At 39.0% G+C, this 26,632-nt stretch overlaps 1 protein-coding gene across 1 annotated transcript in view; it reads left to right on the top strand.

Annotated features, from left to right (window-relative positions):
• LOC136863055 (MAM and LDL-receptor class A domain-containing protein 1) overlaps positions 1–26,632 on the top strand; it is a 198,323-nt gene that overhangs the window by 161,324 nt on the left and 10,367 nt on the right. Inside the window, exons 13-15 of the mRNA XM_067139383.2 lie at positions 10,774–10,957; positions 18,151–18,238; positions 24,778–24,939. Coding sequence (XP_066995484.2) covers positions 10,774–10,957; positions 18,151–18,238; positions 24,778–24,939 — 434 coding nt within the window. The remainder of the gene's footprint in view (positions 1–10,773; positions 10,958–18,150; positions 18,239–24,777; positions 24,940–26,632) is intronic.

The following is a 26,632-nucleotide window of genomic DNA, read 5'->3' as shown; positions in this document are numbered from 1 at the left end:
ACAGTGTTCTGTTTTTCTTTCAACATCTTAATCTCCACTGTATTGCCTTCTACCATCGCAAACTTTTCTTTTTGTTCCCTATTATACACTTAACCGTATCGATATTGTTTTGTACGTGTTCTTTAAATTATCTTATTTCTTCCTTTTGGGTCTCAACTTTATTGTTAATCCCTGTGACCTGTGTCTCTAACGCCTTTCTGGTGTTGTTGCTTTCTTTTTCCATTAATCCTAACAACTCACTCCTCTGCTCTACAAATTTATTTTCTACCTCTTGTGTGTTTGCTTTGTTGTCTCTCTCTGTTCCTCTATCTGCTTGTTAAATCTTTCATTTTGTTTAAATAATTCTTGTAACTGTTTTCTGTGTTCGTCCATCCTTTTATTAGCTTCGACCTTATGTTCATTCAATGCCTTACTTAATTCTCGTTTAGTTTGTTCTACTTCAATTTTTATTTCTGATTTAGTTTCTTCTACTTCATTTTTAATTTCTGATTTAGTTTCCTCTATTTTACTTAACTGCATCATTTCAAGTAACTGATTATCATTACCCTCATTCTTAGGGCTAACCTCCGCCTCGCCCTCCATCGTACTATCGTCTGAATCTAACGTAACTTCGTCATTCCTACTCTTATTCCTTTCGCTACCTTCGCTCCTAATAGCAGTTTCCTCCTCTACACATTTATCTACCACTTCCTTAGAATTACTTAAAGTACTACCCTTCAGCACGTGCCCATTACGCAGCGTCATGTCTTTCTCCTCTTGCTCAGCCATGCTACCCCCAAAATCAAACACACAAGAAAATTATACTGTGGATACACAACAGTTAACCCCAAACTACTGATTCTATCTGTTCTATACAAGTAATTAATGGTTTACGAGCCCCACACTTGCGGCGGCAATATGTGACGTACCCACTCGGCCGACAGATGTGTGACAAAATTGTAACGTGGCTGGTCACCTTAATGTTAATAAAAATAAGTAATATATCATTGTTTCTCCATAAACAATATCCCATGGGCGCCAGCCTTCAAGCTTATGCCTTGGAAACGATAGTTGATAATTAATAATAATAATAATAATAATAACACGTAATGAGACTCTAAAAACTTCCAGGGGTGGGGTGACGGAACACTAATCATTAAGTACACTAACTTGGAATTTCAGGATCATTAATGATAATTTCAGAAGATACCAATTAAAACAGCTATTTATTAGGTTGAAAAACGTGACGTAACGGCGTATTAACGAAATCTGAACTTACGGAAATGAAAGAAAAGTTTAATGAAATTAACTCTAAGAAAATGAACTGTTGCGCGAAGACTTGCCGTAATTTATGCCATAAGCTCACCATTTGTAGACTCTGTTATGTAGAAGCTGATGATTGATGGATCTCCCGTACAGGCGGCGTCATCTCTTGTGGATTCCAGTCCTACTTCTGCTTTGTGCATAGTACACTAGCTGTACTATGGCTTTCCAGCCTTTAACACTTCCTACTGTACTCCTTACATAAAGTCGTAATGAGTCCTAATTTTAAAAGCAAAACCATCATAGGTTATGTTCATGGAGAGAATACACTTGTATTATTCCGTATTACGGAACAGTAGCGTAACTAGATTCATAACAAAAGCTCTCCTGCCCTATACTAGTCAAAACCGGTCTCCCGTTGACTTTACCTCTCGTCATTGAGATAACAGGTCCCAATGAGAGTAACTTTTGAGTAGTATACTACTCCACTCCAAAAAAGTTAGACTTGAGCATGCCTGCACGGAAATGAAAAGGATAGGGAAGGTAGTGTGCTGACAATGGTCAAGAGTATGTGTGACGTACATAGCGGAAGTGTGTTGCAGGCCACCTGTTGGGTCTGGTTTCAGCCAGGGTGGCTTTTAACACATGATAAGGAAAGGAACACAGTGTTTGTCAGCGAGGGTCGGTGAGATACGATACCAGTTCTCACGTGGCAAGGCTGGTGGCTGCTGTAGACGGGTTGGGGGGCGTGTGTTCCATGCCAGGGCTGTTGCAGCGACCAGTCTAATTAATTTTTTTTAATATTATTTTTTTAGGTGGTAGTCAGGGGTTGGGCTTTGGGTAGTTAGTAGTGCGGTATCGTCCTGCATGTGCGCTGGCTATCCGCGTACGTGTGGGATGATACTGAGTAGATGTAGAGGTAGTAAATGTAGTTAAGTAGTTTTAAGAGATGTAGTTGCTATTATTGCTTGTTTTCCTTTGTTTCGCTCTGTCTGTCTTTATTGCCTGTAAGCCGATGGTGTACACTAGGGTGGGCAATAAAGATATGTATGTAATGTAATAGTATACTACTCAGATGCGAAGTGAACTAAGTTAAAATCTTCTCCGATGTGCAGACGTAGAATCGTCGTAATAGAGTCTTCCAAGAGTACGAGTACGAGTGTGAATCTGAATCTGAATCTCTTCTCCAGCTCTTGTCGTCGAGTATATAGCCTTCAGAATCTCCCTCCATCAACCATATCACATGGCCAGTAAGATATGAGGTCTCGTCCCTTCTCCTATGTATTGCTGTGAATCCATAATCTTGCTTCATTACGTCCATTCACATAGGCTGAACTTTGCCGCGGAAAGAAATACGTTATAGCCGCGATACAATGAAATGAAATTATGATGTGAAATGGATGATTAAAACCATATATATATATACATATTAATTTAAAATGACCTACCAGTGATTAAATATATACATCTTATCAATTAATTATACAGTCCAATAATTTAATATATAATAATATAATTTAATACATGCAGTGCTGTCCCAAACATCACAACTTTCTTAACTGAATCAATCACTACTGATCTGCATTCGTGGCAGTCGTCCAAGTGGCAGATTCCCTATCTGTTGTATACCTAGCCTTTTATTAAATGATTGCAAAGAAATTGAAAATGTATTGAACATCTCCCTTGGCAAGTTATTCCAATCCCTAACTCCCCTTCCTATAAACGAATATTTGCCCCAATTTGTCCTCTTGATTTCTAGCTTTATCTTCATATTGTGATCTTTCCTACTTTTAAAAGCACCACTGAAACTTATTCTCCTACTGATGTCATTCCACTCCATCTCTCCACTGACTGCTCGGAACATAACACTTAGTCGAGCAGCTCGTCTCTTTTCTCCCAAGTTTTCCCAGCCGAAACGTTGCACCAGTTTTGTAACGCTACTCTTTTGTCGGAAATCACACAGAACAAATCGAACTACTTTTCTTTGGATTTTGTTTTTCAGTTCTTGAATCAAGTAATTCTGGTGAGGGTCCCATACACTGGAACCATACTCTAGTTGGGTCTTACCAGGCTCTTATATGCCCTCTCCTTTATATCCTTACTACAACCACTACATACCCTCACAACCATGTGCAGAGATCTGTACCCTTTCTTTACAATCATATTTATGTGATTACCCAAATGAAGATCTTTCTTTATATTAACACCCAGATACATACAATGATCCCCAAAAGCATCTTTCACCCCATCAACGCAGTAATTAAAACTGAGAATACTTTTCCTATTTGTGAAACTCACTGGGTACCTGACTTTTAACCCCGTTTATCGTCACAACATTGCCTACTGTCAATCTTACAATAAATAAACTTGATATTTCCACCTATTCAATACAATTTTAATGCTGTTATTCAACTACAACATATTAAATTTCACAGGACTAGTTTCGACGCGGACTTGCGTCATCTTCAGCTTTTTCGGAAAATAGGCAACCTTAAAATTCATGACATGTCTTAAAATGTTTGGCATGAAATCCAGTTAAATCTATAATTAAAACCGTAACTCATTAAAAACTATTATGACAAGTAAAAACTTGCAAGTCAGTCGTATGATAAAAGTTCATTGGTTAAATGATATTCTTATGATCAAGCGGTTGTGGAGTCCTTAAATTTGTTGAACGATAGATAAAATATTGTGTTCCATTTCACTACAACTTGTATACTGCTGAACCATCTCGAAAAACATGAAGGTTGGTCATATGGAATTTTCTGCATAAAATCTTCTATGTCTTAGGCCTATGAGGTGGAAACATTAAAGTAGTTTCTTGTGATGTTTGTGAAACCAATGTTTCCTGGTTCAATGCGGATCCTGTAAATATATTAAAACGCGGTTAACGATCCAGTGTTGAATGTGTTGTGGCTCTAATCAGCAAAATGATAAAGTGATTGTATGTAGGACTCACCTCAAGATGCCGTGAGACAATGCTATTACTAGCCGCGCTCAATGAACAATGAAGGCTCTGAGCAGGTTTGCATGATCGGGCGTAGCTAAAGAGGGGAAGTAGGGGTGGGTTGAGACGATGTAAGTGGGCCGCGCGTGTGGAGGGAGTCTGATGGGCGTGGAATGCGGAACGAATATCGGGAAAACTTATTGTGAATTATACGTAAAATTAAATTCTTGTTTGGGATTTGAACATTTTTTTAAAATGCTATCAGGAAATCGAAGAGAACTTTTGGAGTTTCAGATATATCATTGAGATTGAGGTTAGCGTTAAAATATTGGTCTATATGAATGTAACATAATTCAGTAGCGTCCAGCAATGGTCCCTTGCTCAAAATCTCTAATATTTTAATGTCTTGTTCCAAGTTTGTAAAATTATATCTTAGCTCATGGATATGTTGTCCCACAGCGGAGAATCTATTATATTTTACTGCATTAACGTGTTCGGCATACCTTATCTTAAAGTTGCGCTCAGTTTGCCCTAGGTAGGCGCTGCCACGTCATTGCATTGGAACCTATAAACACCTGACCTAAGATAAGGGTTAGATTTATTTACAGTAGCTGCATTGTGTAAAATTTCGGTACTCTTGTTATCTGTGCGAAAAGATATCTTTACATCATTCTTTTTGAATATATTGGTGACTCTGTGAATGTTGTTATTAAATGTGAAAGTTGAATAGGAATTATGACTTTGTTTATCTTTGGTAAGCGTGGTTTGCGGACGATGTTTAATCTTACTGATTATACTTTCGATGAAAGAGGCCTTGTAGCCATTGGCATAGGATATATTGCGGATAGTATTCAGCTCCTTGTTTAAATTAGCTTTAGTCATAGGGATTCTAAAAGCCCGGTCTACGAGGCTGAAATACGTAGCTCTTTTGTGAGCTTGTGGGTGTGTTGAATCTTGTCTTATAGTGACGCTAGTTTGTGTTGGTTTCCTGTAGATGTTGAAGGAAAAAGTAGGAGGCTGTCTCTTAATAGTTAAATCTAAAAAGTTAATTGATCCCTTCTTTTCAGATTCCAAGGTAAACTTGATGTGCGGATCTATGTCATTAAGTTTACTTAAGGTGATCTTTGCATCTGTTATCCGCTCATCTAGAACTACGAATACATCATCAACGTACCTAGACCAATGGTGTATGTTACTGAACGTGTTTCCGGTATCAATCGCGGAATCCCCTAAAAATTCCAAATAAATTTCTGCTAAAATCCCCGAGGCCGGAGACCCCATTGATAGCCCATTTTGTTTATAAATTATACTATCAAAAATAAAGTAATTATTATCTATTAACAACCTTAATAAATTCATGAAGTCCTGTATCTCTAGTACGCTTAGGTGACTGTTAGTTTTTAAATTGTTATGAATGATCGGTATTATCTTATTGGTATTAACACTTGGAAACATGTTAACCACATCGAACGAATGTAATGTGTGGTAGGGTCGTAGTTCGAAGTCGTTCAACTTGTTAACTAATTCAATAGTATTCTTAATTGATTTATTAGCCCTAAATTTATAATGTTGTTTGAGGAATTTCTGAATAAACTGTGCTACTTTGTAAAAAGGACTTGGTCTATAGTTTATTATTGGTCTAATGGGGACTCCGGCCTTGTGGATTTTTAGAAGTGCTTTGGCTGTTGGAAGCCCCGGGTTCATGTTAATCAATTTGGTCTTTTCTTGTTCCGTAAAGAGAAAAACCGCTTTCTTTAATGTTTGTTTTAATTGTTTTTGAAGTATCTGTGTTGGATCTTTCTTGGACACTGTGAAGGTCTTATCATCGAAAAATATTTTGGCTTTTTGAATGTAATCGGCCTTATGCATAATTACTGTCGTATTACCTTTATCCGCTTTGGTTACGATAAGTTCTTCGTCTTGAATCATCTTCTTAAGGTCAATGATGTGTTTTCTTTCAGTAACAGAAAGTTCTACCGTAACGCCAGTTTTATTATTGTTTGCAATAAAGATTTTTTGTAATTGTCTTTTTACGTCTGTCCTAACATCATCCTGCAAATCTTGTGGCATTTTACGAATTGCGACTTCAGATTCTGTTACTAATTTAGAGGCTATATTGGCCAAATTAACATTAGGCCAATTGTGTTTGGGCCCTTTAGAAAGAATACTCTTTTCCTCCTCACTTAAATCAATTGTAGACAAGTTGACTATTGGAGTATGGAATTGATCTATTGATCCGTCATTCGGATTATGCCTAGGTTTTTTAGAGGAAGGTTTGCTGCCTACTACTTCGTTATGTAACATGTTAAGTTTTTTCTCTAATATTGTCTGTTTGATATTAAGAAAATTGGTAAGTTTGTCTTGAACCTGAGCTTGGAAGAGGTTTCATTGAGCTTTCGTAAGTAAACTCGTGGCCTTGAGGTGAGCCTCATACAGTTTCTGGTTTAAATATGATTTTTTCTTATGAAGAAACTTTAATTCATTCTTTAGCCATAACTTTTAGTTTTTAAATGAACATTACTTTGATGTTTTAGAACCTTATGTTTTCTGAAAACACTTCTCAGAAATTTGGGGGTCAAATCCTGTGAAATACAATGTTTTATAAATTTTATATCTTTGCCTATTTTTCCTACTTTGACTCTTAAGCCCATATATTGGTAGGCTACGGTTTTTGCTTGGTGAGCTGCTTCAGTTAACGTAAGAAATTTCATTTTTCCGTATTGAACCAAGAATTACAACAAATAAACTTGATATTTCCACCTATTCAATACAATTTTAATGCTGTTATTCAACTACAACATATTAAATTTCACAGGACTAGTTTCGACGCGGACTTGCGTCATCTTCAGCTTTTTCGGAAAATAGGCAACCTTAAAATTCATGACATGTCTTAAAATGTTTGGCATGAAATCCAGTTAAATCTATAATTAAAACCTTAACTCATTAAAAACTATTATGACAAGTAAAAACTTGCAAGTCAGTCGTATGATAAAAGTTCATTGGTTAAATGATATTCTTATGATCAAGCGGTTGTGGAGTCCTTAAATTTGTTGAACAATAGATAAAATATTGTGTTCCATTTCACTATAACTTGTATACTGCTGAACCACCTCGAAAAACATGAAGGTTGGTCATATGGAATTTTCTGCATAAAATCTTCTATATCTTAGGCCTATGAGGCGGAAACATTAAAGTAGTTTCTTGTGATGTTTGTGAAACCAATTGGTATTTGGAATCTCCTTTAAAAATAAAGAAACACGTATTTTTTAAATTCCATTAAGGGAAAGGGTTAACAGGGGGGGGGGGGGAAGTGGTTGAACACCTTTTATGAGAAGGCTTATATCTCAAAAACTGAAGACGTTACAGACATGAAAATTGATATTTGGAATCTCCTTTGAAAATAAATAAACATGTATTTTTGTGTTTTTGATAATCCGATGAATAGGGGGTGAACAGCAGTGACAAACGGGGTGAATTTTTAAAAAGGCTCTATCTGCAAATTATCTCACACACGTAATATATTACAGATTTGAAAACTGGTATTTGGAATTTCCTGTAAAAGTAAAGAAATGTATTTTTTTCTCGGAAATTCCACTTAAGGGGAACTGAAAAAGGAGGTGAATTTTTAAATTAGCGTATTTACAGTAAATCTCAAAAACTGAACATGTTGCAGACGTGAAAATTGGTATTTGGAGTCTAATTTAAAAGTAAGGAAACACGTATTCCTTGCTTTTCGGAAAAAAACTTAACGGGGGGTGACAAAATTGAAAAATTAGTTGAATTATTTGTATGATAATGTATATATACCAAAAATCTGTTGATGTTTCAAACGTGAAAACTGGTATTTGGAATCTCCTTTAAAAATAAAGAAACACGCAATTGGTGGGGGAATCAACTTGGTAACGGAGGGAGGGGACGGAGATGAATTCCTTTTACTGGGATACATATATCTCAAAAACTGAAGATGTTACAGTCGTGATAATTGGTATTTGGACCTCTTTTAAAGAAACGGGTACTGTTTGTTCTTGGAAAATTCATTTGAGTGGGGAGTGTGAAAGGAACTTTAAAAAAAATTGAATTCCTTTTCTGGAGAAACTTATATCTCAAAACTGAAGGTTACAGACGTGGAAATTGGTATTTGGAATCTCCTTTAAAAATAAAGGAACACGCATTTTCGGGTGGGGGAAACCAACTTAACGGGCGGTGGTGGAGTGGTAAAGGAGTTGAATTATTTTCAAGAGGATACTTATATCTCAAAAAATGATGATGTTACAGACATGAAAATTTGTATTTGGAATTTTTCTTCAAAGTAAAGAACACGTAATCTCTTTTTTTTTTTTGGAAAATTAACTTAAGGGGGGTGAATTAAGTGAAAAATTAGTTCAATACTTTGTATGAGAATACTTATATCTCAAAAACTAAATATGTTACGGACGTGAAAATTAGTATTTTTAATCTCCTTTAAAAATAATGAAACACGCATTGGGGGGGGGGGGAGAATCAACTTGGAGGCGGGGGCGGTGCTAAAGGATTTTAATTCCTTTTTATGAGGATACATATATCCTAAAACTGAAAATGTTACAGTCGTGATAATTGGCATTTGGAAGCTCCGTTATAAATAAGGAAACAAGCTTTTTCGGAAAATTCACTTAAGGGGGAGGGTGAAAGAAAGTGAAAAATTTTAATTCTTTTTATGGAGAAACTTATATCTCAAAACTTAAGGTTACATACCTGAAAATTTGTATTTGGAATCCTCCTTTATAAAATAAAGGAACACGCATTTTTCTGAAGGCGGAATCAACTTAACGGGCTGGGGTGAAAAAGGAGTTTAATTCTTTTCGTGAGGATACTTATATCTCAAAAGCTGAAAACGTTAGAGGTATGAATCTTCTTTCAAAGTAAAGAAGCATGTGTTCTTTTGTCTTCGGAAAATCTACTTAAAGGGGGGTGAATGAATTGAAAAATGTGTTGAATTCTTTGTATCAGGATACTTATATCTCAAAAACTAAAGATGTTCAAGACGTGAAAACTGGTATTTGGAATCTCCTTTAAAAATAAAGAAACACGCACTTTTGGGGAGGGGGGAATCAACTTAGCGGGTGGGAAGGGTTGGGGTGAAAAGGAGTTAAATTTCTTTTATGAGGATACTTATGTCTCGGAACTGAAGATGTTACAGACGTGAATGTTAGTATTTGGAATCTCCTTTAAAAATAAAGGAACACGCACTTTTTCGGAAAATCGACGTAGTTGGTGTGGGGTTGAAAAAAGTAAATAAGGAGATAAAATATGTTTATGAGGATATTTTATCTTAAAAACTGAAGTTTTTACAGACGTGAAAGTTGGTACTTTGAATTTCCTTTCAAAATAAAGGAGCATGTATCTTTTGTTTCGTAAAGTCCACATAAGGCGGGAGAGGAGTGGAAAGAAATAAAAAGAAGAAGTTGAATTATCTTTATGAGTATACATTTATCTCAAAAACTGAAGGTGTTACAGACGCACAGACCTGAAAACTGTATTTGGAATCTCCTTAAAAGTAATGAAATACTATTTTTTTGTTTTCGGAAAATCCAGTTAAGCTGGAAAGAATTGAAAAAGCGGGTTATTTTTTAAAATGAATACTGGTATATCTACATTATATGTCAAAACATAACATGTTAGAGACAAGAAACTTGGTATTTGGAAAGTCCTTTAAAAATACAAGAACATGTACCGTTTTATTTTCGTAGGAGGCACTTAACGGGGGATGAAAATAAGTGAAAAATAGTTGAATTATTTTTTATGAGGACACATATCTTAAAAACTGAAGATGTTACAGACGTGAAAATTGGTATTTGGAATCTCCTTTAAAAATAAAGGAACATATATTTATTTTTTCGACTTGAGAGAAGACGGTTACTCACATGTACAGTGCTATGTCGCATGGATACCTTAGCCCAAAAAAGGTAATAAAACATACGTGGTTTACAAAGAATTTCTGGAGCGGGCGAGTTGGCCGTGCGGGTAGAGGCGCGCGGCTGTGAGCTTGCATCCGGGAGATAGTGGGTTCGAATCCCTGGAATATCCTTCTTGGAACCTGTTTCTGCCTTAAAGTACCTATACATAATCTTTCATTTTTCACTAAAATTTGTATAACCGCCATTTATGATTGCCATCATGAGGACTCGAAACCCATCCTTCAACCAGCGACGCAGAGGGGAGCAACAATTTGATCCCAAGGAAGCCGCCAGAATCCAGACTACATGACTACGTCCACCATTTATTGTATGTTCATTTTAATAGTTACCTCTGGCGACATTTAAACTTTTCTTGGTTTTAGCAGTATAAATGTGTCAGGGATTTCAAAACAATATCACAGTGAGGAACAATTTCCGTACGATGAAATTATTGACAGAAACTACGGAAGACTTCACGAGCCTCTTCCATTAAGGTGAAACCTGTGTGCATTAAAAAAAAAAAAAAAAAAAAAAAAACCTTTGAAAGATGAGTAAAAGTACGAACATAACTGTTGAAAGAAGCGGATTGATCATATTGGGCTATATCTTGATAGCTTCCGTCTGTACTACTCTTACTCCATGTGATTGCAGGTTTGTCCTCAATGAACCATTCATTGATAATACTGGCCCCAGTTTGGGGGCCCTGGCGGTGTTCACGCGCACGATAGACAAGAATGGTAACGCCGTGATGACGCCAGTTTGGCGACTCTACAACCATCAAGGACCGGAGTGGCGTTACGCGCAGGCGCTCATTCAGGACATCAACAATCACACGGTAAGAATCTCGCTTTTCAACAACCGATTCTATATGCCTCAAAACTGTACAAGGACTGTCTCCTTAAGAGTACTATCAACAGCTCTCTGCTGTATGAATTCACTACGTGGCACAGTCTTTGAGCTCTAAACATAGATTCAGGGGATAGTAAGTCTGAGCCTCACCGTCGGTAGTCTGCAGACGATTTTCCGTTGTTGCCCATCTTCACACCAAACTGTATCTTAATCAGAGCTGCGGCCAATACCTTTCTTGTCCAAGTCCTTTCCCATCCCAGTTTTGCCGAAAACCTGTATGCGTTAGTATGACAGAGCTAGGGAAAGTAATAGTTTTAAGCGCAGGAATCAGTTGCTGAGGACGGCAGCACAGAAATTGTTTGGGACCACTTCAAGGAGGTAATTAATTTACCGTTGAGCGAGCTCGATAGCTGCAGTCGCTTAAGTGCGGCCAGTATCCAGTATTCGGGAAATAGTAGGTTCGAACTCCACTGTCGGCAGCCCTGAAAATGGTTTTCCGTGGTTTCCCATTTTCACACCAGGAAAATGCTGGGGCTGTACCTTAATTAAGGCCACGGCCGCTTCCTTCCCATTCCTAGCCCTTTCCTATCCCATCGTCGCCATAAGACCTATCTGTGTCGGTGTGGCGTAAAGCAACTAGCAAAAACAAAATACCGTTGTAATAGAGTAGTGAAGAGTAGATGTCGTTCCATACATGTTTACCATCACTACGAAATGAACATCAAAAGTGAAGAATTCTGAGTTATTTAATAGATGTTAAAAATCGTGCAATCAGCTTGTGAGCTGCTTACAAAATGTCACTAGTTACTTAGAAACCTAATCACAGAACTAGTGAGGCAAAGGATAATGTTATTTTGTATGCGGAAAATAAGATTTTTCTGGATTTGATGTCCAATTTCTTGGCTAAATGGTCAGCGTAGTGGCTTTCGGCTCAGAAAGCCCTGGATTCGATTCCCGGCTGGGCAGGGGATTTTAGTCAAATCTGGTTAATTCCTCTAGATCGGGGTCTGAGTATTTGTGTTCCTCTTAATATACACCTTCATTTACACACAAAATATTACACTACCACCTACCACACAAACACGGAATAGTGAATACACTGAGGGAAAATATATCCAAACACCGTGAAGTAAGGAATGTAGAATAAAGAAATTTTGGCAATATATTTGTCGAGTAGCAAATTTGATTGATTAAAGGTACAAGACTACAAATTAACATCCGCGCGAAAAAAAAGCATCGCAAATATGCCATACTGGTCCATTAATAACTGCTGGAATCGCCTGACTTGAATGCAGGCATGTAACGTGCATGCATTGCGTCGTACAGGTGCCGGATGTCGGCTTGTGGGATGGAGTTCCATGCCTGTTGCACTTGGACGGTCAATAGAGGGATGGATAATACCGGTTGTGGATGACGCTGGAGTTGTCGTCCAATGAGGTTCCATACGTGCTCGGTTGGGGACAGATCGGGGGATCGAGCAGGCCAAGGCAATATGTCGACACTCTGTAGAGAACGTTGGGTTACAACAGCGGCAGGGGGGTGTGAATCATCCTGTTGGAAAACATCTCCGGCAATGCCGTTCATGAATGGCAGAACAACGGTCGAATCGCCAGACGGACGTACACATCTGCAGTCAGGGTGCATAGGATAACCACGAGAGTGCTCCTGCTGTCATAGGAAATTGCTCCCCAGACCAGAATACCCAGTGTAGGTCCAGTGTTTCGACGCTGCAGACAGGTGGAATGCAGGCGCTCACCTGGCCTCCTAACCGACACACGGCCATCACTGGCACAAAGGCAGAAAACACAACGGACCTCCACTCCATCTTCGAATGAGCTCTCGCTTGACACCACTGAAGGGACCCAACTGACCGGGTGGAATACCTGGACCTAGACCGGGAAGTACGAAATCGATTGCTGGAAAGAAAGGTTAAAAATAGGATTAAATTTGCCGTAGTCTCTCGGAAAACGAGTCAGATCACGAATTTTGGCGGATTCTCTGAGAAGACGAGTCAGATCGCGAATTTCAGTATAATACCGTTGCGAAGCGCGGGTATCTTGCTAGTCTATATATATATAAAATAACATGTCCTGACTGACTGACTGACTGACTGACTGACTGACTGACTGATTCATCATCGCCGAGCCAAAACTACTGAACATAAAGAAATGCAATTTTGAGGATAAATTGATATTACAATGTAGGTGCTCACTAAGGGAAGGATTTTTGGATATACCGTCGCTAAGGGAGTGAAAAAGGGGGGGTGAATTTTTAAAACGAGTGTATCTATATCTCAAAAAATTAACAGTTTAAAGACGTGAAAATCGGTCTTTGGAATCGTCTTTAAAAATAAGGAAATACAATTTTTTTGTTTTCGAGAAATCCCCTTAAGGGGTGTGAAAAAAGGTGAGAAAGGGGTTGATTACCTTTTATGAGGATACTTATATCTCAAAAACTGAAGATGTTACAGTCTTGAAAATTGGTATTTGAAATCTTCTTTTAAAAAGAAACATGTGTTGTTTTGTTTTTGGAAAATCTTCTTAAAAGGGGGTAAGCAGGAGTCACAAATGGGGTGAATTTTTAAAATGAGTATATCTAAGATATATTTCAAAAACGTAACATGTTACAGACGTGAAAATTGGTATTTGGAATCTCCTGTAGGCTAAAAGTAAAGGACCGCGCATAATTTGTTTTCTGAAAATCCACTTAAAGGGAAGTGTTAAAGGGGGTGAATTTTTAAAATGAGTTATCTGTCGTATATCTCAAAAACTTAACATATTACACAAGTGAAAATTGGTATTTTTAATCTCTTTTAAAAACAAAGTAACACTTTTTTGTTTTCGGAAAAAACACTTAAGGGGGGTGAAATGACTGAAAACGGGTACAATTTTTATTTATTAAGATGCTGGTTTCTCCAAAACTGAAGATAATACAGACGTGGAAATTGGTATTTGAAATCTCCTTTAAAAATAAAGAAATACATATTTTTGTTTTCGGAAAATTCACTTAAGGGGGTTGTAAAAAGGACTGAAAAGTGATTTGAACTCTTTTTATGAGGATACTTATATCTCAAAAACTGAAGATGTTACAAACATGAAAGTTTGTATTTGGAATCTTCTTTAAGAATAAAGAAACGCATATTCTTTTGTTTTCGGAAAATCCACTTAAGGGGGTGGGTGAAGAGAACTGAAGAAGGTGTTTAATTATTTTTATGATGGTTACTTAAATATCAAATACCAAGATGTTACATACATGAAACTGGTATTTGGATCTCCTGTAAAAGTAAAGGAACACGCATAATTTTTTTTAAATCCACTTAAGGGGAAGTGAGATATACTGAAAGGATTTCGGAAGAATGGATATTGTGTTTTTGAGGGTCAACCACCATCCAAACCCCTTAGGGGAGAAATCTTTTAAAATATACGATATTTTACACCTAGGACATAAAAGAACACCCTTATCATAAAATTACAACTTTGTATGTCAAACAGTTTTGGAACGATGAATAATTGCGTTTAAGGAGCTAACTCGTATATAACAGTATATCAAAAGAACTTACCACATATTACAGACATGAAAATTGGTATTTTTAATCTTTTAAAAATAAAGTAAGTTAACACGTATTTTCTTTCTTTCGGAAGAAAAACACTTGGGGGGGGGGGTAAAATGACTGAAAATTGGTTGAATTATTTTTATTAGGATGATGGTATCTCCAAAACTGAAGATATTACAGACCCGAACATTGGTATTTGGAATCTCCTTTAAAAACAAAGGAACACATTTTTTTTTGTTATCGGAAAATCCAATTAAGGGGGGGGGAGATAAATGATTTGAAAAATGAGTTGAATTCTTTGTTTGAGGATACTTATATCTCGAAGACGAAGGATGTTACGGACGAGAAAATTGGTATTTGGAATATCCTTTAAAGTAAAGACACGCGTATTTTGTTACGGGGGAGGGGCTGGTTGAATCAACTTAAGGGGGTGTAAAATGAGTTGAATTATTTTTATGAGGATACAAATAACAAGTGCACTTAAAACGATACACCCCTAAGGGGATTTTGTCTGGGGGTGAGGAATGATGACAAAAATATGAAGTTAGAATTACAAATGATATCCTAGGCGTTAAATAACAGAAGGTTTGAAACAAATTTAACCGCTCAGAGAGTTAAATTGGGGTTAAGATCCTCCGAAACGGTTTAACGCACGAAGACAAAATTACAATTCCAAATTCTAGGTGTGAAATAGGAAATATTTCTTAACGTTCCAACCCTAAAGTATTAAACGAGTTAGCTCCTTAAACGCAATTATTCATCGTTCCAAAACTGTTTGACATACAAAGTTGTAATTTTATGATAAGGGTGTTCTTTTATGTCCTAGGTGTAAAATATCGTATATTTTAAAAGATTTCTCCCCTAAGGGGTTTGGATGGTGGTTGACCCTCAAAAACACAATATCCATTCTTCCGAAATCCTTTCAGGCACTAACTTTTTTAAAAATGAAAATTGGTCTTCTACACTCTAGATGTTAATAAATATTTAAAAACACCCCTTAAGAAATATTCATTCCTCCATTACTATTCGACGTACAAAATCAAAATTTCATAGGTTGGTCGCCTTTACATCCCAGATTTTAAATAACATAGGGTTTAAAACATTCAAATTCTTTCGTATGGGGTTCAAATGAGTGTTAGATCAGAAAATAAATAATCATTCCCCCAAACATTTGACGTACGAACTGAGGACATATTTTACAGGCTTAGCTGACATTGGACTCCCCAAAATGTAATACTTTGAATAATAATTTTCAGTTTAAAGCCGTAGTGAAGCACGTGTATCTTGCTAGTTTAGATATAAATTTAGAGAATAGCCCCACTAGAGCGCTCGTTATATAAGGTGCAACATAAAATATAATAAAGTTACCCATCCACTCTGTAACATCCGCTCTGTTAACGGGTACATCACTTGGTTCCGTGAGGAGAGGATAATTATTCGACTAGATAAAACCCTCGGTAGGGCAAGGACTGAATTACTGTGAATCTCATTGATGATACACCAGCGCACCCTATCAACCATGACAAAGCCTGGCTAAAGTTAGATGTGGGAGGGTAAACTGTTGGAGACCTTTTTTCTTGTTCTTTTTTTGTTTTTACAAGTTGCTTTACGTCGCACCGACACAGATAGGTCTTATGGCGACGTTGGGACAGGGAATGGCTAGGAGTGGAAAGGAAGCGGCCGTGACCTTAATTAAGGTACATCCCCAGCATTTGCCTGGTGTGAAAATTGGAAACCACGGAAAACCATATTCAGGGCTGCCGACAGTGGGGCTCGAACCCACTATCTCCCGAATACTGGATACTGGTCGCACTTATGCGACTGCAGCTATCGAGCTCGGTGTGTTCGACATGTACCTGCCCCATTTTCCACTAGATTACTTACTAATAAGGTTAATGATAGAGGTAATAATAATCAAAATCTTATGTTATATATTGTGAAAATGTTACACTGACTGACAGAGCAAATGCAACACCAAGGAGGAGTGGTTCGAAAGGGATGGAAGTTGGGGAAAAAACAGAGTCGGCACGGAAGAATAATTGATGTTTATTTCAAACCGATATGCAGGTTACACAATGCGCACGGCATCGACTCAGTAGGATGTAGGACCACCGCGAGCGGCGATGCACGCAGAAACACGTCGAGGTACAGAGTCAATAAGAGTGCGGATGGTGTCCTGAGGGATGGTTCTCCATTCTCTGTCAACCATTTGCCACAGTTGGTCGTCCGTACGAGGCTGGGGCAGAGTTTGCAAACGGCGTCCAATGAGATCCCACACGTGTTCGATTGGTGAGAGATCCGGAGAGTACGCTGGCCACGGAAGCATCTGTACACCTCGTAGAGCCTGTTGGGAGATGCGAGCAGTGTGTGGGCGGGCATTATCCTGCTGAAACAGAGCATTGGGCAGCCCCTGAAGGTACGGGAGTGCCACCGGCCGCAGCACATGCTGCACGTAGCGGTGGGCATTTAACGTGCCTTGAATACGCACTAGAGGTGACGTGGAATCATACGCAATAGCGCCCCAAACCATGATGCCGCGTTGTCTAGCGGTAGGGCGCTCCACAGTTACTGCCGGATTTGACCTTTCTCCACGCCGACGCCACACTCGTCTGCGGTGACTATCACTGACAGAACGGAAGCGTGACTCATCGGAGAACACGACGTTCCGCCATTCCCTCATCCAAGTCGCTCTAGCTCGGCACCATGCCAGGCGTGCACGTCTATGCTGTGGACTCATTGGTAGTCTTCTGAGCGGACGCCGGGAGTGCAGGCCTCCTTCAACCAATCGACGGGAAATTGTTCTGGTCGATATTGGAACAGCCAGGGTGTCTTGCACATGCTGAAGAATGGCGGTTGACGTGGCGTGCGGGGCTGCCACCGCTTGGCGGCGGATGCGCCGATCCTCGCGTGCTGACGTCACTCGGGCTGCGCCTGGACCCCTCGCACGTGCCACATGTCCCTGCGCCAACCATCTTCGCCACAGGCGCTGCACCGTGGACACATCCCTATGGGTATCGGCTGCGATTTGACGAAGCGACCAACCTGCCCTTCTCGTCCCGATCACCATATGCCCTCGTAAAGTCGTCTGTCTGCTGGAAATGCCTCCGTTGACGGCGGCCTGGCATTCTTAGCTATACACGTGTCCTGTGGCACACGACAACACGTTCTACAATGACTGTCGGCTGAGAAATCACGGTACGAAGTTGGCCATTCGCCAACGCCGTGTCCCATTTATCGTTCGCTACGTGCGCAGCACAGCGGCGCATTTCACATCATGAGCATACCTCAGTGACGTCAGTCTACCCTGCAATTGGCATTAAGTTCTGACCACTTCTTCTTGGTGTTGCATTTGCTCTGTCAGTCAGTGTATATCTGGGGCTCCTGATAGTGAAACAATATCCACATCACTGAATTACATTAAGTATTACTACAGAGAAAATGATTACGAAATAACGTACAGTTACAATGTCATTATAAATTAATTATTTCCAATACTAAATAAAATTTAAGTTAAAGGATATTTTTTCATGCACTTCGGGTACCAAATATTATGTTTTATTATTTATTAATTTTTATAATGTTTCCACACCAGTTTCATTCATCTAAAGGAAGCATTTGTATTTCAGGTTGTAATTGAAGGTACCTGGGGTTCTAGCAGAGCAAATGGATTCATCGGCTTCGACGATGTCACCTTCTTTGATGGTTCCTGCTCCAGTAAGTCTTCGTTAAATAGCTAACTATTTACGTATTATTACGAAATTAATTAACCCTCTAACATCGCGTGAGAATGTTTCAATGTATAACGTAATACTAAATCGCAAGAAAGAAAATACAAATAAACTTATTTCAATCAATCAATCAATCAATCAATCAATCAATCAATCAATCAATCAATCAATTACTACTGATCTGCATTTAGGGCTGTCACCTGGGTGGCGGATTCCCTATCAGTTGTTTACCTAGTATTTACATAAATGCTTTTAAAGAAGTTAGACATTTATTGAACATCTCCCTTAGTAAATTATTCCAAACCCACCGAGCGAGTTGGCCGAGCGGTTAGGTTCGCGTAGCAATGAGTTTGCATTAGGGAGATGGTGGGTTCGAATCCCACCGTCGGCAGCCCAGACGATGATTTTCCATGGTTTCCCATTTTCGCACTAAGGCCAAGGCCGCTTCCTTCCCAATCTAGTCCTTTCACATCCTTGCTTCGCCGAAAATCTTCAATGAGTTAGTGCGACCTGTACCTGCTCCATTTTCCACTAGATTACTTAGGAATAAGGTTAATGATAGGGATAATAAGAATCGAAATCTTATGTTATATATTGTGAAAATGTTATATCTGAGTCTCCTGATAGTGAAACAATACTTAAATCACTGAATTATATTATGTATTACTACCATGAAAACGATTGCAAAGTAACGTACAGTTACAATACTAAATATAATTTAAGTTCAAGGATATTTTTTCATGCACTTCGGGTACCAAATATCTTAACGATATTAGCAATATATATATATTCTAATCCCTAATTCTTCCTAACACAATGTTCGCAATATTTTCGTAACACTATTCTTTTGTCGAAAATCACCCAGAAAAAAATAATATGTTATAGGCTTTACGTCCAAATAACTACTTCATCGATTTTCGGAGATCACGCAGAACAAATCGTGCTGTTATCCTTTGGATCTTTACAAGTTCTCGGGTCAAGTAATACTGGTGAGAGCGCCATACACTGGAGCCGTACTCTAACTGGGGTCTTACAAATGACTTCTACGCCCTCTCCTTTACATCCATGACTGAGGCCCTTATTGTCCTTGGTAGCCTATCCTTCTCCGTTTGCCACACATGACCAAAACACCGAAGCCGATTTATGCGTACCGCTTCATTCATTGAGTTCATACCTTACTTAGCCTTTATCTCCTCATACCCTCTGCCATTGTTCCCACCTGTTTGTAGGCTACCAGCGAATTTTCTCGCCATTTTCATGTCTGTTAATTCTAGCTGCTTACTACATTTACACCTAACTGAATTCTTCCCTGCTACTTTATACTTTTCATTAGATGATCCATGTACAGTGTGAACAGCAAAGGTGAAATATACAGCCTTGTATTTAAGTAGATTGTAGCGATGAAGTAAAACAATAATAATAATAATAAATAACACTATCACTAACTACACTTATCTATATGTATTTACACTCAGCACAAATACGGTAACACTTGAAATACTGTACATGCGCAACTCATTTACAATCGATCTGAGAAGTGGTATCAGTATGGTACGACTTATCTACGATAGATCACTACATCAACAACTGACTCTCTCCATTCATTACTCCACTAAACCACGATTGATCTGCCTACGCAGTATCCATAACTCACTGCCGATCCACGAACTTGCGGTATCGAAACAGCTGAACTACGATAACAACACCAACTCTATATCTCTGTACAACTCGACTCCAACAACTGACTGAGCATTATTGTCGTGGTATCGAAACAGCTGAGCTACGATAACATCACCAACTGACTTCATCTTTGTACAACTCAACTCCACTTCTCCCAACACTTTCATATATATACTGGCTAGCATTCTAGACAATTCTACTTTCTTACAACATAGTATTACTACAAGTTGCCTGTAGGATTCTATAACAACATGAGGAATACCTTCGTAAGTATCTGTTCTAGAATTGTTTTGAAACAACCTTTTCACTACGGCACATAACCTAATGATACCTACAAACATCTAGAACATTATACAAGATGTCCTTGGTACACGAAGATTCCAGAGCTCACTTACATTACCACACACACACACACACACACACACACACACACACACACACACTGAGAGTTTTCTTGAAACAACTTGGAAAAATACGGACAGTTGTTCACAAGTGATAAACATGATGCAACCTTAACCTAACTTCCCTTGAGTAACATACATATAACCAGAAGTTTCCTGATGACTTTGAATACAACAAGTGTTATTTACAACCAATAAATGTAACGCAACCTATAATAGCTGAGTTACATATACATGATTAAAAGTAAACACATAACCTAGCCCATATACATGAAAAGTTGTTTTGCGTTATACACATAACCTAACTCGTGTCAGTCAACCACCTGTAACTATAACAATGTTTCACTTTTGTCAACACTTTCTAGGATGTAAGTTATATCGTGGCTCAGCATCTTCACCCGTCCTGCCTCCTGGATCCAGATCTCCATCTGGTTCGGTGGGTTCAATTTCATCCTTTCCTCGAGCAAATTCTCCTTTGCCTAGGATCGTCGGTGCCACTCTGTCATCCACCTCCCATCGAACTGGAACCGCTGGCTGCTCTGTTGCGTGGAACTTCCCCGGAGGAGTGTTCCTCAGCAAGTACATCCCGGTTATCATTTCTTCACGACCGGATTACCTTGTGACTGTTGTTGATGCCAAGCCGGCATCAGCCTCGCCTCCAGTTGGAAGAGATACCCTTGCTGCCTCTGGCTCGCTCTGCGTTCTTAGGGATTATACCACCGGTCGTTACTCCGTAGTGTGGCCCTTGTCCAGACGAGTGGCCCTCAGCATGTACACCCCGATTTCCTCCTGGTCACAACCAGATTGCCTTGCGTCTGGTTTTATTGCTACCACACTGCCATCGGTCTCCTCCCACGGCTGGAACAGATACCTTCGCTGTATCTGCATCGCCATGGATATTACAAAGCTGATCGTCCACATCGACGGGCTCAGTCCACTTCGGTATGGAGACCTGGTCCTCTTCCGCGTCTCGTGCTGTGGACTGGTTAAGCGTTTTATATTCGGCCAAGATATGTATTCCTGTGATGTCCTGCTGCTGGCCGTGCTGCCATTGCTTGTGGGAGACTGCCCTGTCATCTTAACCTGAAATGGGAGAGGATTAATTCCCCCATCACCGGTGCAATGCTGTTGGTGTCTCCCGAGAACAGCTTTGTGAAGTCCTCAGCAGGAAAATTTTCCTTCATGACCTGCGGGTCTAACTTTCCGTTACGCACCGATAGACTTGAAGATGAAATTGTTTTTCTAACATGGTATGAGTTGTTTTCCATAGTGCGTGGAGTAGATTCTTCCGTATTATCGAGGAGAACTACATTCTGCTCTAAAGAAGAAATATTTCCTTTGGTTTGTCCAGCCTATCCTAACTTCATTCATTGTCAGGTAACTCTTCTGTCAATTCATTTTTCACTTGTGATATTTGGTACGAGAGTTGTGAATATGACTTCACGATCACAGACATTAGGTTCGCAAACATAGCTTTAATACTCACCATCTCTCCGTATACTGAAGATCCTCCCTTCATGATTCCATCCCTTAAATGTTATCACACACAGTACTTAAAATACAGAATAGTCCTGTCACGGTCGCCAATTTTAAGTAAAATGCAGCGATGTACTTAATTAATAATAAACCTCACTACCACTGACTGCATTTATCTATACATTTACACTTAACACAAAAACAATAATAATACTTGAAATACTGTGCATATACAAATAATTTACAATCGATTTACGAAGCAGTATCGGTATTGTGCGACTTATCTACGATAGCTCACTACATAATCTCCACTCATCACTTTACTAAACCACGATTGATCCGCCGTCGCATACCAAGTACATAACTCACTGCCAATCTGCGAGCTTGCGTTATCAAAACTTGCATCAGTATAACCTCTGTGTGCATTGGACCTAGAACTAATTCTACCATCAATTATAGCTGCAGCCCAAATGTCAACACAAATGCCTGTGATCACGTTTAATAATAAACCGTCAATTCCATTATTCCAGTACCGCCAATATATTTTCCCTCAGCAGTCTGTCATGAGCCTTCTCTAGATCTACAAAACAAAAATGTATATTCCACTCGCAGCAATTTTTTTCAATTACCTGGCGCACATTGAAAATCTGATCCTGACAGCCCGTCTGTGGTCTGAGAACACACCGGTATTCGTCCAACTTAGTATTAACCACTGGTCGCAACCCTCTCCCCCCCCCCTCCCCCCCCCCCGTTCCATAATGCCAGTGAACACCTTGCCTGGTGTGCTGGTCAGTGAAATACCTCGGTGGTTGTTGCAATCCTCCCTGTCTCCTTGCTTATAGAAAGGTACAATTACTGCTTTCATCGAAACAGAAGGTACCTTACTAGCATTCTGTGCTGATTTTATTACTTTATGAAGTAATTCCATCCCAGTCTTTCCACTAAATTTCACCATTTCAGAACTAATTTAACCTATTCTTGCTGATTAAGGACAACGGAGTTTATTTACCCACTTCCTCAAGCGTCATTTCTCTAAATTCACTGTCCTCCTCCCCACGTCAACAGAAAGATTTCCTTTTATGTTGAGAATATATTCAAAAGATTCCTTCCACCTATACAGTGATTCCCTGGGATTTGCTATGAGTTCACCCGATTTACAAAAATCACTATTCATTTCCTTTTTCCCCTCCCTCACTAAGATTGTGTGTGACTGTCCAGAAAGGCTTCCCTGAAGGTAGATGAAGTCTTTGCAGTTTATTATCGAAATCTTCCCAATACTTCATCTTGAATTTAACAATTATTTGTTTCACTCTATTTCTTACGTGTGTTTCCCTGCCTGCATCAGTCCTTGTTTGAAGCCATTTTTGTTCAACATTCTTTTTATGTTTACAGTCCGCCTCACTTCAGCATTGCACCAAGATGTTTGTTCTTTTCCATTTTCACACAGTAGTTCCTAATCATTCCCGTGCTGTTTCTATTACAGCATCCCGGTAAGTGATCCATTCTCTTAATATAGCCTGATCCTGCTTAGTGTTCATTGCTGGGAACATTTCAGTAATCATATCCACGTACTTCTAGCTAATGTCTCCGTACTGGGTATTTTCTACCCTTATTCGTATACAGACAGATTTCACTTTCTCTATCCTAGGCCAAGAGATAATTAGTTCAGAGAAGATCAGATATTGGTATGTATGATCGAAAAATACCAGGAACTCCCGCACAATCCTAACAGATTTCTGAATTATACGTCGGATATGATATACCTTATTACGATATTTCAGCCCCCATGTGTAGCTGAGATTAACCTTGAGGTTGGAGAATGTACTCGTAACTTCTAACTCCATACTAGCACAGAAATCCAGTAAACGCATCCCATTCCTATTAGCTTCCATGTATTCCCTGGCATTTACCAATCACCCTTTGGTATCCTTTAGTTCTATATTCAACCTTCGCAATGAAATCGCCCATTAGCACTATCCTATCCTTTCTGTTAACCCTGACTACGATGCCACTCAGTACTCCATAAAACTTATCAATTTACTCATCATCTGCAACATCACATAGTGAATTGATTGAGACAATTTTCGTCCTAATTCCTCCAACAGCTAAATCTACCCACATCTTTCACTCATTTATGTGCTTAACAGAAACTATATTGCGTGAAGTATTATTCCTGATGAAGAGTCCTACCCCACATTCTGTTCTTCCCTTTCCAACAACTGTTAAGATCACTTCGTATTTTCCTATCTCTTCGTCGTCATCTGCCCCTACCCGTATACCATTATATACTAACACGTCCAGACGCATCCTCTTCGTTGACTCAGCCAGACCTACTTTCTTCCGTTAAGTCCCGTTAATATATCTCCCTATCGTATTCCCTATCGTATTTCATTTCGTTCGCCAAGTTGTTTGCAAGGAGTCTCTCGCCTGTCTAACGGAAATGGGACTCCGTTATTCCCACAGGTCCTAGGCTTGCTTAAAACGTTCTGAGCGTGCTCGGTAAAAATTCTGTGAAGGAGAATACTACCCTACTTACACATAGTCCCAAGGAGAATCTCTCCTTTAATGGGTTAGGGTCCACAGGGTACTGTATAGTCCTAAGCCGCCTAAGCACAAGGTGGGCGATGACTCAGATTAAATCTGAGATGCTCATTTCCATTCCATAGCAACTGTTATCTTGACTCTCAGGTCCACTAAATAGCTCACTCAGCCGTTGTCCATTGCTCGTTTTGTGTGCTCAGCCGGCAATATGCTAGCTCGTTATCGTAAATAACATTTTGAACAATATTGGACAGAGTTTCATGAACTTGAATTCTACAGCCAGGCCTTCATACGGAGGCTGATAATCCCTCGTTAATCCCTTGCAACAACAATCATCACCACCAGACTCTATGCATTATCCTATTCATGATTTTAATTTCACTTACGTAGTTGACAAGTACCAACTCTTATCTTGTTTTCGACACAGCCATCCCAGCAGCTGCATTTGTTCGACCTGGAGAGTGCAGGTTCGAGAGGGACACTTGTGATTGGTACAACGATACAATGGAGAAGTCCAATGCGGCTTGGAGGTTGGCTACAGTATCTAGAAGACCTGCAAACCTTCCCGACAAAACATTTGGAGCACCAGGTAGGTCAATCGTTATCGTTGTTACACATGCTTCTTGTAAGTTCCTCGGAACGTAGTCATCAACACTTCCGAAGTCCTTATAAGCTATAAATTTCATTTTTGTTCCGTATTGAACTGCAATTTATTTCTTAGACATTCCCGAAGTCTGTCTAAGAATCTGGGTGGAGGTGACGATGTTCATTGCTACATGGCTGTGAAAAACTTTATATTTTTCAGTTAACTCTTAAGTAGCTTTCCAAAGACATTCCAATTGGAAATTCATGATGCTGAAAATCGTCTTGCTAATGTGTATACCCGCTGGCCACCAAGCAGCAGAAAAATTGCTAGTTAACTACGGTGTTGATTCATTCTCAACTGCTTTTAGTATTTGTGTGGAATAACGAATCTTCTTCGTGTACACGTGTGGATGACTATAAAAATAGTGAAACAAACTACATTGTGGATTGCACAGCAGATATTTCAGTGATTTTATTGAAAACGTAGAGCAAGGTTCAACCCCTGGTGTGATGGTGGGTAGTTTTCTTTCGTCCATACACAGTATTTTCGACTAGATTTCTGGTTTTGATTTGTGTGAGGAAAACTTTGAATGTACTTCATAAGAAAGAATTACAGAAACAATGTTACACAGCTATATTTACCACTAACTTAAATCTCCATGTTATGTAAATCTGGTTATGTGTACGTATATGTTCGTATATCTTACAAGTCATAAGTGGGTTTGATATTTCTATTAGTTTTGTATTTACTGTAGAATCAATACGTTACTTTGAACAGGATGATTGTAACAACAAATATTTCACACGATAGGCCTATTCATATTTTGAATAAAGAGATTTTTGAATGTGTCCTAAATTAATTTTATCTGTTGAAAATGCAATATTCATATTGCATGAAATGAATTCAATTTTGGAAGAGTATTTTTAGTAGGTCGATTCATATCGAAAAATCTCGTGCAGAAAATTCACTGAAATTAGGACATTTATTCTAACAATCGTCTTAATTTTTTATCGAAAATTATTCACCATTTAAATGTTTCCTAGTTTACAGTCATATCATTATGCAGAAGCAATGCCATAGAACTGTATTCATCTTATTACAATATTATGGCTATAACTTTTTGTGGTCGAACTCTTCTTGCTCAAAAACCATTCGCCATACGCTGCTAAATGTTTGCAGGGAACATATCAATATATTGTATTTCTCATCTCAACATATGCGGTGACTCCTGGATCAGTTCCTTGGAATATGGAGCTATGCTGCGCTTGACCTTGTAGGAAACCGGAATGTAAGGAAGTAACATATATAGAATTAGCTGCTAAATTAATATCATTAATATCAAAGCTTCCGTTACGCAATATATTTGTCGACAGTTTGATATACTTGATGATACTGGAGTGACCCACTTATTATATACTTACATGCCAAAAGACTTGGGATAGCCGTATGCAAATGTAAGAGTCAGTGGCGCCACCGTACCGTGACGACGTCTAGGAAGTGCCCAGACCTGTATCAGGTGTGATCTAGCATCACGAGAGCGAGTGTAAACACTGTCTGTGCTGGTCGTGGCAAGTTGATGTGAATTATCGTCTTTCGTACGGAGGGGGCCAGATGAATGTAACATTCATGTTATGAGGACATTTAACATATATCAATGGATGGTGTCACGTTTGTATTGGGAATACTTCATAGAAGG

Source organism: Anabrus simplex, chromosome 2, assembly GCF_040414725.1.
Source record: "Anabrus simplex isolate iqAnaSimp1 chromosome 2, ASM4041472v1, whole genome shotgun sequence".
NCBI classification, from domain to species: Eukaryota; Metazoa; Arthropoda; class Insecta; order Orthoptera; family Tettigoniidae; genus Anabrus; species Anabrus simplex.
Note: the sequence above shows the minus strand (reverse complement) of the source record. Positions and strands in the feature narration are given on the sequence as shown.